The sequence below is a fragment of the Bombus affinis genome, chromosome 9, assembly GCF_024516045.1.
Source record: "Bombus affinis isolate iyBomAffi1 chromosome 9, iyBomAffi1.2, whole genome shotgun sequence".
NCBI lineage: Eukaryota > Metazoa > Arthropoda > Insecta > Hymenoptera > Apidae > Bombus > Bombus affinis.
Genome location: NC_066352.1, coordinates 9,870,567 through 9,890,894, shown reverse-complemented (window position 1 = coordinate 9,890,894; position 20,328 = coordinate 9,870,567). Strand labels below are relative to the sequence as shown.

The 20,328-nt window shown below is 43.2% G+C and overlaps 1 protein-coding gene across 8 annotated transcripts in view; it reads right to left on the bottom strand.

The window, feature by feature from the left end:
* LOC126920601 (trichohyalin) overlaps positions 1-20,328 on the bottom strand; it is a 68,628-nt gene that overhangs the window by 24,468 nt on the left and 23,832 nt on the right. Inside the window, exons 3-6 of one of the 8 annotated variants that reach the window (XM_050731218.1) lie at positions 20,018-20,114; positions 18,274-18,401; positions 9,231-9,348; positions 8,452-8,762 (exon numbers count right to left, since the gene is read on the bottom strand). The exons of 1 other annotated variant lie outside the window; for it this stretch is intronic. In XM_050731218.1, the coding sequence (XP_050587175.1) occupies positions 8,452-8,762; positions 9,231-9,348; positions 18,274-18,401; positions 20,018-20,114 (654 nt within the window). Of the gene's footprint in view, positions 1-1,892; positions 1,905-8,451; positions 9,349-18,273; positions 18,402-20,017; positions 20,115-20,328 lie in introns of all 8 variants that reach the window. 6 more of the 8 variants (XM_050731216.1, XM_050731217.1, XM_050731220.1 and 3 more) reach the window with 6 other exon arrangements.

Genomic DNA, 20,328 nt, shown 5'->3' with positions numbered 1-20,328 from the left:
TCTGAAACAAAGCTCGGAACATCGTTTTCACCGGACAAGGTTTTCCCTTGTGTAGCGACTAAAAAGCTTCGAGACGTCTCTCGTTTTTAACTCTCTCGGAGCCTGATTCGTTGGGTTCTTATTCTTGTCGCGTCAGCGATACGTCGTCGTACTCGGACAGGAATTCTTCATACTTAGCATGCAGCGATATCGAAACCAACGATACAAAGTTACAAACAAAGTGTATCCTGCGTGTACGAGAGATATACTTATTACGTGTTCGAACGAATGTCTTAGGGGGAACGTGATAGAATTCATGGGAATAATCGAGGCTGGAATAGTTGGAAGAAGAACTGGAACGTATTATGTATTGTGTCTCTCTCTTTATTATTCGTGTACGTACCTACTACGCTCGTCTGATCTACTCTGGTGTCGGCAGGCCGCGTGAGGATCCCTCGGCGAGATCTCCTCGTTACGAGATCCCGTCGCGGGATCGCAAGCAGAATCAACACAACTAAATGTTTTCTAACTAATCAACTAGCAGAGTACGCAGCGTGGAGGAGATATCGCGGTCCTCTCTGGCAGTATGGTCCTGTGATCGAAGTATATAAGACACTTAGGAAACTGAGAATAAGCAATTTCAAGAAAAAGACATCGAAGATCGATGCGTCCTCCGCATCTACGTATATAATTTCCTCGAACACGTCCCTGGTGATCTATCAACTTATAGGTCATCTTACACCTCTAATCCCACGGGACGAATCCATTCGTTTGCCATATCCGTGACTTTTATGTGGGATTACTTCGATCAGAGGGTATCTCTCTAACCAGATGACGTGTACGCACGTATCTCAGCCCAAAGATAAAGCACCAGGGATCGAGGAATCGATGAAATCTATCGGTACGTTGACTGATAGCGATTCTATCGATGGATCCTGATCGAACCTCGATCCCCCCTCTCTCCAGCGTTCTATATATCGTGCTAAGATGGTGAAAAACAACAGGTCTACGTAGAGGCGAGCGATCGTGGCGATCGCTTTCGATCCGCGAAGCGGCGTCACGCATCGTCTCGGGTTCCTCGGTGTTTCTCAACGACGGCCACGAGCCGCAGAGGCAGACGCAAGGTTCTCTACGTTCACTATGTTCTACGATCGTCGTTTACGGCTGCACACATACGCACGTACGCGGGAAACTCGCGGGAAATTTTTCCTGCCTCGTCTCGTCGTCAACGAGGGAACGACGACGCGCATCGTTTCCGCGCGCGTTACGTGAACCATTGCGAACAGTCAGATCAACGACTCACACCAGAGAAAGGGACAGAAAGAGAGAAAGAAAGAGACAGTTCTCGGGGTGGCTGGCCAGTTTTCGAAAGAGGCTCGACCTTGTATAACTGTTCTATTATCGACGATGGGACGAGAAATATTCCGTTCCAATAGTTTACTCTCGAACGAAAGCTCGGATGGAAGAAAGTTGCAAGACCCGCGAAGGAAGAGGAGAAGTCGCAAAGCGAGAGAGAAAAATTTCCTTAGGGAATTCGATGTCAATTAAGAAACTAATTTCCAAGTTAGAGTAAGAGGATCGCTTGAAAACGTAGTTATACGTTATTATCCATGATCGCGGTTTCAAATTTCACGGAAATTTGACGAGCACTTTTGCCGGTTATAAAAGTTTCGAGTTCCCTGGAAACTTACTGGCCACCCCAAACAGTAAGAGAACAGAAAGAGAGAGAGAGAGAGAGAGAGAGAGAGAGAGAGAGAGAGAGAGAGAGAGAGAGAGAGTGTATGTGTGTGAGAGAAAGTGTTACTACGGAACATCGAAACACTCCGTTACATAATACGGTAATCACGTAGATGGAAACGAAGGATAGGTGGTGGCTTGGAAGTGCTTCTTTGTCAGGTGAAGAATATCCTTACCTCCTCAGAAAGCTAGAATATCGGGGCACCACATTTAATAATGCTTCGCTCACCACGTAGGCCGCCCAACTCCGCCTTCCTCTTCTACTCATCGTTCACAACCCTTTCGCTACGTAATCGATTACGTAAGAAAACCAAGAAATCTCTTCTTCATCTTTAATTACAATTTTCATCTGGTTTAAGGGAAATGTGAAAAGATTCTCAGTTATGTTCGATCGTATCGGAAGAGTTGCTGAAATATCACTGTTGTACGTTCCATTCAATTTTTGATCGTTTAATCAACGGACAAGAAAGTTTCCGCTCATCACGATCGAACGTGATCAGCTTTCGGTATCCGTTGATTTACTAGACCATTCTTATTCCGAGCACGTAGAAATTTATACGCCGTCCATCGTTAAACGCTGCAACGTTATTAACGATCGCGGCACGATTTATCGATGATCGTTACTTCGCCGGGAAAAGGAGTCGAACGAGTTCAGCGGAATTGAGGACCACCATCCATTGCTGACTTATGGCTAACTTAGTTCTAGCTTATCTGCTAATGTTATACCCTTATGATTATGCGGATGGTGAAAAGTGACATTCGGTTTATCTGCGAATTTACGCTAAATAGTTACAATTATTAATTATTAAAATCGTCATTCTCGGAATTCTCTCGATACTTGACAAATACTCGGTCCATTTCTCTTCATCATAGGCTAGCTAGAAATAGAACCAATATCGAATCTAGGGATAATTCAGCTTGTGAAATTTCTAAAGCGATCGAATCTTTAATTCTCTCGCAAGAAGATGAAGAGCAGGATTGAAATAAATCGAGTATCTAATCGCAGGTAAACCGAATTGATCCTTCGTGCTTATCTCCGCGTGTTATGAAGCTCGCGAACCAAGAAGGCTCGCGTTTAGGACGATCGTGATCTATGGTCGATGATACGGTTACCTGATCGTAAATCGATCAACGAGACGACTGGCTAGATGATGAGAGATGCATCGAAGAGTAACGATACGTTGTCTGCGTGCATGCAGCATGCATCAAGGTACAAAGGACCGCTTCGAGTACTCGCATGCGCTTTCTAATAAACTGTCAGGATTCGTTGGCGAAAGAATCGTGACGCGAGAGCTAGAAAGAGTGAAGCGGTGATCGGACACGAACAAACACGAACAAATTCGACCAAACGATCTACGCGATCCGTACGCTGCCTACGCGATTTTATTCGAAATAGATTCGATTCCGTAAGATTGGATCGTCGATGATGAAACGAACGGTCCAATCGCTGGTGAATCTTTTCCAGCGATTTACGATCTACACAGGGGTTCTCTGTTATCGTTCTATACGATTTCTGACATTTCATTATTACTTGATCTTCTTACAAATTTCGATTGGTTCGTATATGATGATAAAGGTTGAAATACCGGGTACGCAGAATTTTCTATTAATAATATAGATAATACAAGAATATAGTGATCTTGAAAGATAATATTGGTTTTCACTTAAATATAGCGATATCAAGGAATCCCAGCGCAGATTAAAGTGCCTGAATAATTTGAATGATTGCTACCTCGCTTAAGCTGATACTAGCCGTGAGATTTTCTACTTAACTATGAATTACGATAGTGCAAGCTTTACTTTGCCTTTCAGAGATTACTCGATCGTAAGAAAATCTTGAAAATTTTGAATCGTATAAGAAATAAAGTTGTTGATTCTGGCAGTAAAGATCTCTGTTCAAGCAACATTAAAAAAGCTTGCACCATTACAAGAGACGTACCTAAACGCGGTAGTGCTAAGAGTGGCAAGCAGTTGTCTACTTTGCCCTACACTCCCACGCATGCATCATGCCCGAACGATAGCTGTATTCGAACTCTACGCGACGAGAGAATGGCGAACGACGATGAACGTGTGATGAGAAATGCGATGATCGTGTCTGACGAGTCTTCTCTGTCACATGATTCCCACGATAAAGTAAACTGCCCGGTGACAATTTCCAAAATCGATTGATCTACCAATGAAATGATTCACCCTGATTGACAATGAACCCATACGGATGTTGACTACCAATTCGAACGAAATGTACTAGTGAAACGAATCGGCGATCGAGATGAAATGAACATGACACACGAATGTGCGAGTCTACTGAGTCTACTGGTGAGAAGTCGATGAATCGATGAGTAAAGATTGATGAAGGCGTGAGAATGACGAGATGATCGTTACCAACCGATCCTTTTCGTGATCTTAATGTCTGTTGAGTGTGGTGACTGCGAGGAAACAAGTGAAACGAGTCAATGGCAAAGGTCAGCGGTGGCAGGCGGACAAATCGGTGATAATTCTACTGGTGGGGCTACTGTCAAACAAGGGGATAAAAGTGCAACAATCGTCAACAGGGCAGGTATCCAAGGTGTTTAGATGATTCCAAGGTCGCTTGCGGAGTGCAGATAGACTGAACCTGCAAATTCTTTGGTGACAGTTAAACGGTGATCCTTTGGGATGGGGTGAACACGATTCTACCATGAGTGAATCGATCGTTTTCGTGTGGGATGAGTGCGTGAAGGACTTGATGGTTGATGACGAGCTCTCGTGGTTGGATTTCTCAACTACGGTGATAAAATAATTTTCCATGGAACGTGACGAGAGAGGTCGTACGAGAACGGGTGATATCTCTCGTGAATAAACATAATAGAATCGGACAGGGACAGGATTGAAGTTGTTGATCAGAGAACGATTGAACAGAATCATTCTTTCTTTCTCTCTGTTGTATTATTATTATTCTCTTTTATAATCCATGTAATCGGCATCAATTTGATGCTCGATCGTCACTGACCTGCACCCTTGACCTACTCTGTCTAAATCGCGAAGGAGACTGCGAATTACAGATTGCCTCGAAGGTGCAAGGATACTGGCTTTCCTTTTGCATTATGTCCTTTTATCTGGAACACGATATAGGAATTAAAGGGAGGGAGAAAGGGAGGGATTCTTGGAAAAAATCAGGAGCAGAAACAAGACTAATGGCGTATAGTCTTAGGGTTCAAAGAACGGTATACGTTCGAACTTATTTAAGGTTTGTTCGATCTTTTTCTTTTTTTTCTGTAACGTATCTGTTCGCTTTTTCTCCTGTGCAGTTTTTTGGCGATCCTTGCGTAGCACCGCTAGCCTCGAGGCTCTCAACGTCTCAAAGAGGATTGCTTCGCACAGGTACGAATATATAAAGAGAAGCGACAAGATGTCATAGAACGTGGAAACGAAATCGTTTGCTTTCATCCGTTTTCGTATTTACTCGTATTTACTTTTTTTTCTATCGTTCTCTTTTTATGTCTATCTCGGCTAGCAGAGTTCCACAGACTGAACACGCGTGAACACGCTCTGGTTTTAGGCTCGATGTGGACCTTGCGAACGTAGAGTCGTCCGGCTTGGATACGTGAGATCGTGAAAACGTCGTCGAGGTGGAAGGATGTCCGGAGATCGGGGATGTCCTTGCGAGCAAACGTACGTCGATTTCCGGTTGCCACGGTTCCATCTTCGAGGGAAGGAAACATCGGGGGGGAAAAGGAAATTATCCCTGCGGGGCTAACCCGATTTTGAGGTTGTAGTAGAGCCAGCCCGACCACTGCGATTCTGAGGAGTTCAAAACGCCTGGTGCAGCCTATTCGATGCTCTAATTGCTGTGTAATCGAGCGTAGGATCGTTCATTGGGAACAGTGCTGTTCTCGTTTAAATTCGCACAGACAAGTTTCTTAATTTCTTAATAAGCGGCGAACCCTCGAACAGGGATACACTTACACCTAGATTAGAGTAGAAAAATAAAAGATTGTCGGAACTTGCGAACGCGCAGGAGAAATCGTGTTTCAGAGCGAGCGAATGCTGTGCAATCGATCAGGAAGAGAAGACGACGTGCACGAACGGGATCAGCTTCGAGAATCCACGTCTCCTCTGGCTTCTTTTGCTGGTTAATTTAGATTTTCGCGTGATCTATCGTGACTTGGTCACGATTTGGCTATACGCGTGACCTCTAAACGCGAAATTACACCAACAGCTCGGGGACCATAGTAGTCATGGGGGGCGGTCTTAAAACGCTCTCAGCTACGAAAATATATCGTTGGAAGCTTCTTCTCGTGTTACTCTTCCTCGTCTACGCACGCATTTTACACGCACGTTTTCAGCTTCTGCTTAAGCGCATGTGTGTCGTCATCGTACACACGTGGCTACACGTGCCACGAATCTACTTTATATTTCAGTGTCTCTCAGTGAAACCTGTTCGCGGAAACCGTACGTTTCTCCAATTAGTTCGGCGAAAAAGATTTCCATGATATTGGATTCTCAGGTGGACGATCCTTTTACAAAATTGACTAGTATCGAAGAGATTGAAGAATGTATCCATTATCTTACGATTCTATACTATCAGGAAATCGAGATTACATGTACTTTCAAACATTTCTTTCAAATGGAGAAAATTTGTTTCCAAATATATATGTATATGTATAATATATTTTTGACGACTTTAACGGTGTACTACAGGAACAGTTAGGTGCATTTTTGTACTCTGACTACGTTTAAGAATTTTTTAGGCGTTTCAATTTGCGTACCTAAAAATATGTCTTCTCCGAAAAATAGCATTTTAACGATTCACCTTGTACGATTAGCATATCGAGGATCGTCCATCCGACGAACCATGTAAAACCTTTTTCTCAGAATAACTAATACCTGTACGGTGTACCACGAACGTAACACAGAAAATACATCCTCTTACGAATGTACAGAGACTCTAAATGTAATCGAAACAACACGTGTATCTTCTACGAAGACACTTCTCTAATTAATCAGGGACTGTACAACGTCAACGGTCTATAGATATTCTAGAATTCAACGACATATATTCATCCTCTAAGGCCTAGACATTAGGTACGCACAGTTGCTCTCGGGCTCTACACGTAGAAGCTACCGAATTGTGACTTTCTCATTGACTTTCTCTCACAGAATTGCCCGAGACCCATCTCGAAGTTCCCCTTGTCTCGCGCTTCCTCGACTTTCCTTGTTCCGCTTTTCCTTCGTACGATTCGCGGAAACAGGACTGCGTAAGACGATCCCAAGTGTAAGGGGAACGATCGCAGAGAGAAAAGATGGAAGATCGATATATCGAGGATCGATGTTGATTGCAGAGACACGAGAGGAACGAGGTATGTATCGGGTTTTCCGTCGGTTCTTCTCGTAAATCTACGACTTCTTAAACAGGTACAATCGAGTCAAAAAATAGAAACTCTGCTGTTCTCGATAAGAAAGGGATCTCGGGAGGTAAAGAAAACAGGTACGCTAATGTGCCACGAGTGCACACGTACGATATATACGAGTCGATGAGAAGTAAAATGCTTCTTTTTCTATTCATTGTATCATTTTCGACAAAAAATGATCGACGAAAAGTATGGTCGCTGGGTGAGAGGATGCTCAGGAACGTCCTCCTCCCTTCGTGGGGAAACAAGTTTCACTCGTTGAAAAAACATTTCGCCTGTCGAAAAAAAGCATGGCCACGAATAAAAGTAGAAAAAGTAAGCGTATCGTATCTTAGACCAAACGTGGGGAATGCTCTCGCTCGAGATTTTAACGCGTTCTCGAGCCTTCCCTCGGGAATGTGTGCGGTTTCTATAAAACCTTAGTCAAAGTAAGTATCGCTCGACGAAACGGTGTATGTACACATCTCAGCGACTGTAGTCAGCGTGTCATCTTAACTCTCAGGGACTCATATACACGTGGCACGCGTACGACGCGGCGTTCGAGAAGACAAGACGAAAGGAATCGAAAGATCCGCGGGACGTTACGACCTGACCGATTCGACTGACGATCATCACGTCACGCAGCTTCCTGGCTATGCGCGTTTTTCTTCGCCTTCCTTTCCTCTCTACGGACAGCTAGATACGGACACGTACACACGATTACATGCGCCTTCGCTTCATCGATCATACTTCCTCTTTCTCGCTACCATTCACTCGTTCTCTTTCTCTCTTTCCCTCTCACACAGACACTCGCGCAAGCATCGATGACGACTTTTTCGACGTCTCGATTCCGAGTCTAATAACACAGCCGAATCTAAATTTCTCTTGGTTAATGTCGACTTCTTCGCACGATCGTTACGCACCTCCATCCTTGATTCGAGGAGGGTGGAGAAACAGACGCTCGATCTCCGTTTTCTCTCGGTGATTTTTTTGATTCACAACGAGACGCAAAGTAGTAGCAGTAGTAGTAGTAGTAGCAGTAACAGTAGTAGTAGCAGTAGTAGTAGTAATAGTAGTAGTAGTAGCAGTAGTAGTAGCAGTAGTAGTAATAGTAGTAATAGTAGTAGTAGTAGTAGTAGTAGTAGTAGTAGTAATGGTAGTAGTAATGGTAGTATATTGTGTAGTATCGTGAGCCTTTTCTCTCAATATACCTGTCGTAGATCGGATAGATCGGGTACTCACGCAGAGGAACCTGCGGCTTGCAAGGTCCGGCGTGACTCAACATAGAGCAGAGAATCCAGAGTTCGATAGATCCCTAGACGGCGTCGTTCTTTTCGATCCGCACGTTGTTGATGAAGAAACTTACTTGCCGTTTGAAGTTCATGTCGTGCTTGTTGAAGGTGTGCGCGTGTAGAGCCAGTGCGCCCTGCGCCGCAGGCTCAATATGTTTCAAGTGTTGCTGCATTTGCTGCTGATGCTGCAACTGCAGCTGCTGTTGATGCTGCTGGTGTTGATGGAGATGATGCTGATAATGATGGGGATGATGATGAAGCTGATGGAGATGATGATCGGCGTAACGATCGGTATAGGGATTGACCACGCCGGTGGCAGCGCCCGACGAGATGCCGCCAAGGCACGAGGAACCGCCCCCACCGCCTCCGCCGCTCGTGGTCCCACCTGTCGAACCGGCAAGCAATGAACTGGTTAATGCCGAGGACGACGAGTGACCATACGGTACCAGCGAGGTCATCACGGACGGTCCCCTGGCCAAGGCCAACGTGCCGGGCTGCTGCGGACCACCCATGGCCGTTACCAATCCCTGCCGCATATGCGACTCGATACCTCCCGCGGTAACCTTATTTTGTTGTTGCTGTTGCGTCTGTTCCGTTATCGTTTGTTGCTGTACACTACCGCCCCCGCTACTACTAGGTACGGCGGTCGCTTTCAGCAACTGCTCCCTTAGTCTACCGCCGCATTCCTTAATACGCTGTAACTCGGCCTCGAGTAACGCCACCTCCTTCTCCAGGGTTTGTATGCGCGCGTCTTTTGTCTCCAAGATGGCCGTCAGGGTGGTGCTACCGGGCACGCCGCCTGGAACCGCCACGCTACCTCCGAGGACAGTACCGCCTGCACCTGATACGCTACCTAGCCCGACACCAGCACTTCCGCCCGCCACGGCTGCTCCGGATGACGCGGTCGACGCGTACGCCAGCTCCAGCTGCGTCTGTAGACTCTTCAGGCTCTCGTTCGTGGCTTTGAGCTCCTTTACAACACAAGCAATAGAGACACGGTTACACTCGTCGATGTTCCCTCATCTCGTGTCTCTCTAGCGAGCGTGCGAGGGACTTTTTTTGTATTTTATTTTTACTGCTACAGTTTTATTTTCTTGGTGTGATGTATGCGGTGGTTCGGTAGAAGAGATGTACTACGGTGGTTGAGTGCGGCTTCGCTAACACACGAAATCTGTCCCGTGAATCGTCGCCTTAGATCAATTAATTTTCGAGGGTGCAACTGCAACCACTGCGTGCGAGTTGTACGAATATTCCATCGAGGTCAATGTACTTGGAAGTATCTCTAATTTTTCATTGTAAACTATCGAATTTTCCTGTTATTTCCTTCCGGCGATTAATACCAACCATTATTCGCTCTGTAAAGTATCGAAATTATGGAAATTGACATAGCCTAATTCTGACTAAGTACAGTCAGAATCTCTGACGACTTGATACTTTATTTTTACTTCTACGCTTAAAAAAAAAGTATAATCTTCGTTTTGAATAGTAAATTTCGTTTCCTAGTAGACGAGTAATTCCAATTTCTTATATTATTGTCGCATGCAGTGGAGAAACCTGATATTGAATTCGTTCAAGGTCCTTTCATTTCCACACGGGACAGTCTCGAGGAAGCGGAAGTGGCACCGGCAGCGTCCCGGTTGACGAAAGAAAAGCGACGTTCCGCCGAGCTTCCTTCTTCTTTCGACACATCCAGCCGATCGTATCGCGCTCCTCCGAATGACCATGGGTCCTCTTATCGTTTCCCAACGTATAGTATTTTCTCTGATTCATCGACGTACAGTTGCTGTATTAATCAGGCGGGGCTACAAGGAGCACCACCGATCACCAATGACATCCATGATCGCCCACAAGGACCACAAAGTTTTTTATTAATCGATCTCTCAAATATTTTCATTTTCATCTGATTTTCATCTGATCCACGATCGCAAGGTCACTTTATCAACCGAAGGCTTCTATCATCTTTCCCAATTCTTTATTTTTTTTTTTTTTTTGTTACTTTTTTCGATTGTCTTTTCTCATCTCCGAGCCTTCGATCTTTCGATTGGATGCGAATTTTTTAATTCTCTTGTTCTTTCCACGATAGAAAGATCCTCTTGCGAACGCCGGGCGCCGCCGCAGTTCTTTCGCCCACCGCGATGTACGGCCGACATCGTTGTCCATATTTCTGCGCGCGGCGTTTCGACGACTCTCTTTCCCTTTCGTTCTTTGCCTCCTATCCTCTCAGTTATTGTTCGCCGATCGTTTAATCCCGAGGCATCCTAATCGCGTACATTAAACTAACCAATGCAACGATCGCGGCGCGAGCTTTGTCGATCAGAGGATACTTTCGAAACGCGGCCACGTCGCATGGACAAGATGAGTACGAGCAATGCGTATCCACGACTCGTATTGATGGATGCTAACGACACGTTCAGGTGCGATCAGACAACGGTGAATTCGATCTCTGCGCAAGAGCACTGTGAAGCTAAGTAGTGCCGAAAGAAAAGTGCTGGAAGGTTTCGCGTCTTTTTGGATCGATGATGGTGTGAGCGTGTTGGAGATGATCGCGATTCGTGGATACGCATTTCGGCGAGTATGTGGCCTGTATGTACGATGAATCCCTCGAGTGATTGCAAACAGATTCGTATTTACCTCGTTGAACCATCGGTGAGATTTATTTTTAAACAGCGTACTCGTTCTTCTACCAATCGCGTAATTCTTTCGCGTATTATTTTTATTAAATAATTAATTAATCGTCGTACGTCGATGTTAAACGTTCGAATAATCTCGTCGAAACGTGGCTATTACAAAATGATGGTAGAGTAAGAAATTCGGCTTGCAACCACTCACAATGGACAAAACACAAGAGATATAAACGGTAGAGGATAAGACAGTAGATTACGCGAGGAGAATGAAGTCGTATTATCGCATGTCGCATCAGGTCGGTGCCAAACAGTCGCAAAGTCCTCCCTTGGGCCTGGGATCGGCTCGCCTTGACGCGACTTGACGACTTTCGGACCGTCCCGCTGCTCGTGCATCGATTACGACGAATGGCCATGATAGCGGTTAGTCGTGATGAGCAAGAACGTGTCTGAGATGTACAAGAACGAGAAGAGAGTATATAATATATAACTGGGTGGTAAAAACATACAGTGAGTCACAGCGGAGATGACCAGATCAAGAAATTAAGAGGAAAAATATATAATAGTGGTATATGTATCTTGTAGATGTACAGAGAAAGAAAAACGTGGTGAGTTTTTTATTCCTTTTAGAGAGAAAGTACGTGAATGTCGTGTAAGGAGGAAAAACATTCCGTAATCGTATTAAAATGTAATATATATATATATTATATATATATATATATATATATATATATATATATATATATATAGTGTAGCCATTCATTCGCGTGTGTATAATGTGAGTGTACATACACGAGATGAGTTACTCGATGGTAGAACGTGAAATATTTTGTAAAATATTGCCCCTCTGACAATATCGTGTCATGCTGTCGAAACCAAACTCGTTATCGCGAAAAATGTACAATGCGATTTTATGGTACTTGAAAACTATGTTGGAACGATGTTATAGCAAAATTAAAAATTTCAAATTTCAAATATCGAAGAATTTGACAGATATTTCGTTGGATATTTCGTTAGCCACGAAGCAAATAAATCACAAAACTTTCTAGGTTCTACCGATGATCATTTTAACCGGTGCACACGTGACGTGAGAATGAACAGTAGCACATATCAAAGAAAATGATCGTATGAAAATGTTTCTCTTACGGGACGAATCAAAAGTCTCGCACGGCTCGATGCTATCCCTTGTCTTCCAGAGCTTCAGATCGTCAAAATCGAGTCGAGTGCCGTTTGGAATAAACGTTCGCTCCGTTCGAGGCTATCAATGCGACGATTCACCTCTCTCTCGTATGCATAACTTTATTCAATTTTTCAGTCTCTAGACTTTAATCGAAAGACGAGAAAAATATTGCAGCCATGGCTCTTGCACGGAGCATTTTTATTCTCTTTCCTATCCATTTTATAATTTTCGTTTTTTTTTTTAAATATCCCTATATATAACATACTCCTTGAAAATTACAGACTTTTTAATTGCAGATATCTAAAAACTGGCATGCTCTTTGCAAAACCACTCACATTCTCATTAATGACTTACGTGATTCTGTTTGTGCCTTACACCGAGAATCTCTTTGTCTTGTCCGAATAGTGCACACGTTGAAAGCAGTGAATGTGCATTAATTTCCAGGTGCATCGTCAACCGTATTCGATCCAACTTAAGCAGTTTCAAGTATGGTGTTTGTTGATGGTGTCAAATATGGATTCGTTTGGTCTCGTTGCAAGGTGTTGCGATATTGTGATTGACACAGAGCCGACTATGTACACGGTCTTCCATACTGCATATTTTCCTGATATTCTTTCCACGAATACTTTTTTTTTCTTTTTTTTTTTTGTAATTGATATCAATCGAACCATGTCACAGATAGAATCGAGATGTCCATCGACGATTTTAATACAATATCTTCTATCTCACTGGAAACTCGCGACCATACGAAAATAGCGATTTAATTAAAAATGTTTCCAACTGTGAAACTACTGGTGAAAAATATCGCAGACTTAGCGGTTTAATCATAAATTTCATTTGTCGCGAAAAATCTATAAAATAATTTGGGACAAAACTGAAAAAGATTGGTCACGTATGAAACAAATATTTTCCGATCATCGATCGATTTTTATTCCGAACTGTTTCACGATATGAAAACCGCACGAGGCAAATATCGAACAGGAAAATAAGCAAACGAGACTAGCAGGGATTGGCGTGACTTTTGACTCGAATTTCGCGGATTGTGTGGCATACGTACCGTGGCTTTTCCGAAGGCACGATCTCCAGCAGGTGTATACACACAAAAGTTGAGACGCGCATGTAATATATACGTGTACGTCGCTATTTTTTTGTCGAAGGCGTTTTGACGTGGAAGTTACAGATTTCACGCAAAGAAACTCGTCGAGAGTTTTCATTCGATTCCCTAGAGTTTAGTTCGAGAAATGTAAAACAATATTTTACACAGATTTTATACCTTTCTGATAAAAGCGAGACAATTTCGTTCAACTTTTCTTTTAAAATTAATCTACAGGAACTATCCTATCCAGCCGTTATTTTGAAATATAGCGAAATGATTTAATTTAATCAATTTTTCCATTTAATACTACTTCGTACACCGTGAAAATAAAAAATTACCATCCCTTTCTAATTACAACCTCCGGTTCCACGTTGATTCCCAGTTATTTTCGCATTGTGCTTCGTCGAACGCGATCTATTTCCAGGCACCCGACTTATCCTCGTTCTCGACCAGTTCCAATTGCGCGAAATTCCTGTTCACTGGGCCGACGTAAAGAAACACAGTTAGCAAGTTAGCAAAGAAACATCAACGGTCCGCTCTCGTTTCGTGAAAAACGAATCGACCCGATTTACGTGCTACTCAATGGAGGTTGCTCGAGAGGGTTCATCGGGTGGGTAGTGATTTCAGAGTGTACGCTTCGTTCCCTGTCGGTTCGAGATTAATTCTTATCGAGACTTAATCGTGTCATCAGTGTACCTGTTCGGTCTTCTCTGGCAGGGCCTGGATTTGGGAAAGAGGTCACGTGCATGTCTTTGGCCACTAATTTCAGAGGAGACTTTAATGACCGGTTGATGGTAATGATCGAAGGTGTTGATGTTGTTGTCGATGATGAAGATAATGATGATGATTCAGTATTTTTCTCACGGCGGTAGTTATGACAGTTGATTGGTCGATAATGTGGTAGTTGTTGTAATAGTAGTTGTTATTGTTAGAACGGGGTAAGTGACGAAGGGGCGGATGCGGGCGTGAATTTCCCCCCGTTAGGGGTTGCTAAACGTTTTATCACCTACACATCCAAAGCAGCTCATTCCACGCATTTCAATCGCAGCACATTTTGTTCTTTCATTTATATGTGTATATATATATACACACACATATATATATAAACATATTTTTAAATTTTTGTATGATTTATCATTGAATTCGTTCAGTTCTTTGTTTCTTTTTCTTCCTATTTCTCTGTACTTTCCCCGATCAGCCGTCTATATTTTTTTTGCCACAGTCTTTGTCGTCGACGTCTCGTACAGTCGTCGTTCGATCCGCAGGGTGCAAAGAGAAAGGCAGAACAAGAGAAAAAGACAGACAGAGAATAAAGAAACAGAGTACCAGAGGGCAGGGAGTAAGAGAACGACGATGGAGAAGGGAGAGAGTCTATACTCTTGAATATCTCGTTTCTGGGAGACTGATTCCTGTCGCATGCTTTGTCAAGGATGTTAGCCACGGCTTGACATACTTCATTGGCTTTCTGACACGTTTCGCTTCCTCGATAAATAGCTTAACGCTATGCCCTCGACTTCTTGCGTTTCGTCTTTGATTAAGCTCGAGAGGTTCCGTGAAAGGAACTAACTAAATCGAAAACCAACAAAACCCTATCGACCGTAAACGAGAAAGAAGCACGCGCCACTAAAAAAATACGTTTGTCTCTAACACGATTTTAATCCTGGAAACAATTATCATCGTAGCTCTGTTAATCGTCGTTTGCCAGTGTGCAAAGTAAATAATGTTCCAATTAAGTGCGCAGCGTTCTCTTCGTTTGAACGAAAATAAACCATCCGGACGAATCGATCGATTTCTTCGCCCAACAAAATCCACGAGCGAAAGAAAGCTGAAAATAAAATCCCCTCTTCCATAAAACCAAAATCTGCCAGAATCTATTCGATTCTCGTTTGCAATCTTAGCAATAACCGTTGCTATAACAAAATTGCGCCACGTACAGCATCACCATGATGCAACGTCACGTATTGAGTCCAATGTGCATCCGAAGATGCATAAGCATCCTTTCTTCCATTCGTTTCTTCTGGGATGAAGTATGTCAGTCATGAACGGGATCGATGGGATCTTAGATCGTGGGTGAACAAATCGGACTCGTAAGAAGGTGCTACTAAATCGTACGGCACAAGAAAAATGTCGGTGACGAGATAGGTCTTGGTGCTGGTGCATTGTTCGTTTCGACATCTCACTCTCGGTGCCCGACCTAGATGATCGAACACGATGATGGAAGGCTGCACCACGGAGGGTGCATCCTTCCGGTGCAAGAAAAAAGAGAGAAAGAAAGAATAAGAGAAAGATGTGATGATAACACGTCGGGTTAAAATGTATTTCTTTTGATTTATCGATGCTCTGTCCGACCGGTATCATAAATGATTCTTTGAGAATGCTTAAATGAGTTCTCTGCTTATTTTCGCGTGAATTCCCCTCTCGCTAAATATCTGTAAATTACCACTCAAGCCACGTAGACTTCACCTAAATCCTAGATCTAAAACGCAGGCACATACACGGAGATGCAGGATTATCGGAGAATGTTCGAACGGATGCGACGTCGCCGTGAATTTCCAATTATTATTTCCTCTCGTTCTGCGAGAGAAACGTATTTTGAATATTCTCTCCGTTATGGAAATCGCGTTGCGTTTTCCAAGCTCCGTTTCCAGCTTCTCGTTATTGTGTGCAGGTACGCGTGCTTGAACTACTTTCTGTGCTTGAATTTGTTACGCTTAACGCGTCCTCCTGTGTTGCGAGTTAAGCATGTCTGACTCTCGAGGAACTATTCTACTGTTCCGCTAAGGATGAATACTAATGGGATATTTTACTGCATCCCTTGCTTGACCGTTATTCACCTGTTCTACTCACTTTTGCTTCAAATATAACACGCTTTATTAACTTGAACTCTTTTTTTATGTTCGACAAATACCTTCAGTGGAACTCCTTTCTCTCTAACGTATTGAAAAATCCTAGGAAACCAAGTCATTCGCGATAAAAAGATTTTCTTATTACGTTCTCCTGCCTGACAGGAGGAGTTATTCGGTGAAGCTTGTTCAGATCTCCGCGGCGACTTCGCATCCGAGATTAGGCTACAGACTGGGTATGTAGTGCTAACTACACGCGAACGACGTTTTGGGAACGACTACGACGGTTCTAATAGACGAAATAACGTGAGATATGCGAAAGAACATGAAGGCGGCGGTGCTCGTGGAATAGTAACGACAGTAACGATACAAACATTTGTTACGGTGGTAACGAAATAGCGACAGTATATAGAATGCTGCTAGAATAAGCGTTGCTCTGACCACTGCTAGGAAACCGTCCAAAAGCTCGTTTCCAAGACGCTGAGAATCGACGATCTGTACCTTTATCTTTCTCCCCTTAAAAGGAAATTTGAAACAACAAATAAGGTTTCACTCTATTTTTAACGCAACGTTTTACCCCTTTCATCCCTTCGTATATTGTTAAAAACGAGGGCTTCGTTGGAAGAATGGAGCTTTTTTTTAAATGTGAGAAATATAGGACGCGATACATAAAGTTGCTTTAGCTAGAGAGAAATATAATATAAGTAAATTTACTTTACGACTATAGCAACAAGTATATAATAAAGAGTATAGTAATGTTATTTTAATGTTATTTTAATATCTGGAGCATACAGGCTGTTCGTTATTGTTTAATCGAAATTAATGTTTTCGCGATTTTTCTATTCGATTAATCGGAGCTTTTGGACGTTTCGTACTACAGATCGGAACAAGGACGCGTACACGGGACACGAGCGTCCGCGAGCACGTTGGTGCTGTGCAAGCGTGAAAGTGAAGGTACACGTGTGCTCTTTTTTGCGTGCTGGTGAACACGACGATACGCGTGCCTAATACATTGGGCCATGTTCGTGTGTATGTATACCTCTGGAACGTGTGCTGTTCGTGTTTGAACGTGATTGTATTCGAAACCGTAAGCGTCATGGGCCGTAAAAAATCTCGATCGATTGTCCTTCTTTTCTTTTGTTGAGGCGACGAGAAGCAGCGGGAAGCGCCGAAGTTCAAGACGATAAATAAAATTGTATAATTCCTAGGTGGAATGAAGAAACGCGAAGTATCTCACGGCGATCCGATGATACGTGTGCACTCTGATCGCAGCCCGTGTCAGCTTGCTTCAATTCGATATACCGTACCTGATACACGTTTCGTCCGGCTTTCTCTTGCGAATACATGAGGGTAAAAAGATCATTTTCGTGCTAGGTTGGTGCGTAATCGAGCCGGTGATACGCGAGGCTCGACCACTCGTCGCATTTTCGCGACCGTGTCGTTGTAACATGTTATAACCATTGTAACTAACGATTACACAGATTACTCGTCCATGAAAAGGAATTCTGTCACGTCGGTCGCAAAAATGCTCGTGTCTAGACGGGACATCCGTGTGCTCAGCCTCCTACTGTATACAGCAAGGGGAAACGTTTGCTTTTGACGACAACTCGTTTTTCCCTGGGAAATCGTTCGTTTTCCCTTTCTGGCGGGGTGGCGCGTGATGGCATAACGGCGCGGCGTGAAGTATCATACGCAAATGGGTGGAACAAGGGTGGCGGCGGCGGCGAGGGGGACTGAAGCATGAAATGACACGGGGCAAGAGAACTGTGAAGCCACTGGCAGCGCAATAATAACTCTCTACCTTGCAAGCAAACTACGTCACAACAGTGGGCAGCGATTTTAAGAAAGAGAAAATCAAACAAAAAGAAAAAGAAAAGTAGAAGAATAAGATATGTGAAAGAGAGAATATAGAACAATGTCGATCCCGTTTCGTAATATGCGTGTGCACCCGCATCTCTGCACCGCGAGATGCGTGTGTACAATGGTCTCACGATAGACGAACGATACATGATATGTACATATACGTTGGATGAGCGTGATAGTAACATATCGTCGATCAGAGTGGTAGTGATACATATATATGTAGAGAGAGAATAATAATTATATATATATATGTATAATGAATATGCCGACATGGGTAGAAATAGCTTAAGGACCTGCTTCTGGGCCATTGACTGCATCTGCTGGAACATGATCCTTTCCTCCTCTTTCCCTGGAACAGCAGAAAGCAACGAGAAGCTCTTGGTATGTCTGCTCGGTGTCCAGATTTTCGTACGGTCTCTGTCTGCGTTTTACACGATTTAACATCAATTTTTAAAGGTCTCTTGGTACGGTTCTCTTCGTGATTTTTCATGTAGGGGAGGGGAGGAATGTGATCTTTGAAAGCTTCGTTTCTCGTGAATTTTACAAGGTGAAATTGGCTTTTTTTTTTAAACACTTCTTCGGTGATCGCAGCCTTTCTTTCTACAATACCATTCGAACAATACCCGTGTTTCGTTGTTACATACCACCACGAAGAATCGGTGCTATTTTTTTCCATGTCTCATTAGTTGAAGTTTTCGGTCAATGATCGAATGATATCTAAGCCGTAAACATCGTCAGAATGAAACCGAACGTTCTGAAACGTTTCTCACGATACCAGTCGACGATATAACGGGCTGTTATCGTCAACCAGCCTTGGATCTCGGTCACAGCGAAACTGCGATGACGATATTTTCGTGCATTCAGCACGACGTTTCGCAAATAAGCACGCTTACGTTCTCGCACAAAATAGTTTCACGATCCAGTTGCAAATATTTACGCTACAATTACCGCGGTTACGGCCAACTTTCGTTCGTTTCGCGATTATTAGCTGCCACGAGCGAGTGAATATTACAGGACCACATAACCGCGCGGAATTGGACACGAAGAAAATTCGTCCGGAAATTTCGGCTGAAGTTGAACCCCTTTACCGCTTTGTCCTGTTCTACGTGCACCCTCTTTATGATTATTATACGGGGAAGTTGTTACACGGCGCGTAATTTCGCGGATTATTTTTTTCCCCAGGAATCGGGTAGCGCAGCGAGCGCAAGCGCGCTTTAATTTCGCGCAGAACTCACCGACGCGAGGGTTGCACGCGGCTCAAGGCTTCGTGAAATTTTATTAATCGTCAACTCTTTCGACAGTGTTTTCGTTGAAGCGTTAGTAACGATAAATATTGTTTTTCATCTTCTTAAGAATCTTTTCGTAATTCGCTAAAGAGTCACGTGATGCTGCTAATTCAAACGAAGGTCTTCGTCGCTAGAATGTTATTATACGATGCACGAGGATAAATATCTGCAGAATGGTCACACACACATACTTTTACTAAAAGATGAAATACTTTAGTGAAGGATAGCGAATGCTCACAGAATTGAAGTGAATTGATCGAACAATTTTTACATATTTATGGTAATACTCGGTAAAATACTCTTTACGGTTCTACGATATCGATTCTACAAAAATTCGTTAACCTCTTGCCTTACCGTTTCTTCAGTAGCCATTTAAGCTAGCGCTAACTATTCATTGTTATAACACAGCGTCGAACGAAGAATATTAAGATATTATATGCAGTTTAGATGTACCTAACGATCTTCCGTCTAAAAAGTTGAAATTAGAATCACAGTTTAATGTAAATCTCCTTGTCAAAGTAAACTTATCTTTATTAAGCGAGGACCTAAACTCTTAGAGCCAGAATTCGTGCCTTAATACTACAAGACAAGAGGTTAAAGAGTTACAAGCGTTACATTAATATTTCTTATCTCACTTCATTTCTGTCTTTGCAGAAACCGCCTGGAATGCCACTGTTGCACGAACGAGACGTTAATTAGTAAAAATGATGGCGTTTGTGTAGGAAAGTCGAATTTGAATGGAATGCCTCACCCATCCCCTTGTTTTGGAGCATCTCGAGCAGCTTCTTGATGCTTTCATCACGAGCTTGCAGGGTTTGCTTCTGTGTCTCTATTCTCAATTCCAGTTCCTGTAATCGAAAAAAGAAAACGGTGAAATCGCATTTTGCGCGACCTCTGAGAACGCAAGTTCCGCTAGCTTTAACTGACATTTCGCCGGGGTAATTGAAAAAATCCAAGCTCGTTCGCAAGAATTCGTTTTACAGCTTCTGCTGACCTTCCTCGTCCTGGCGCTTATGCAATAATACCAGATCCATGAGAAATTTATCACAGGTAATCTTCATT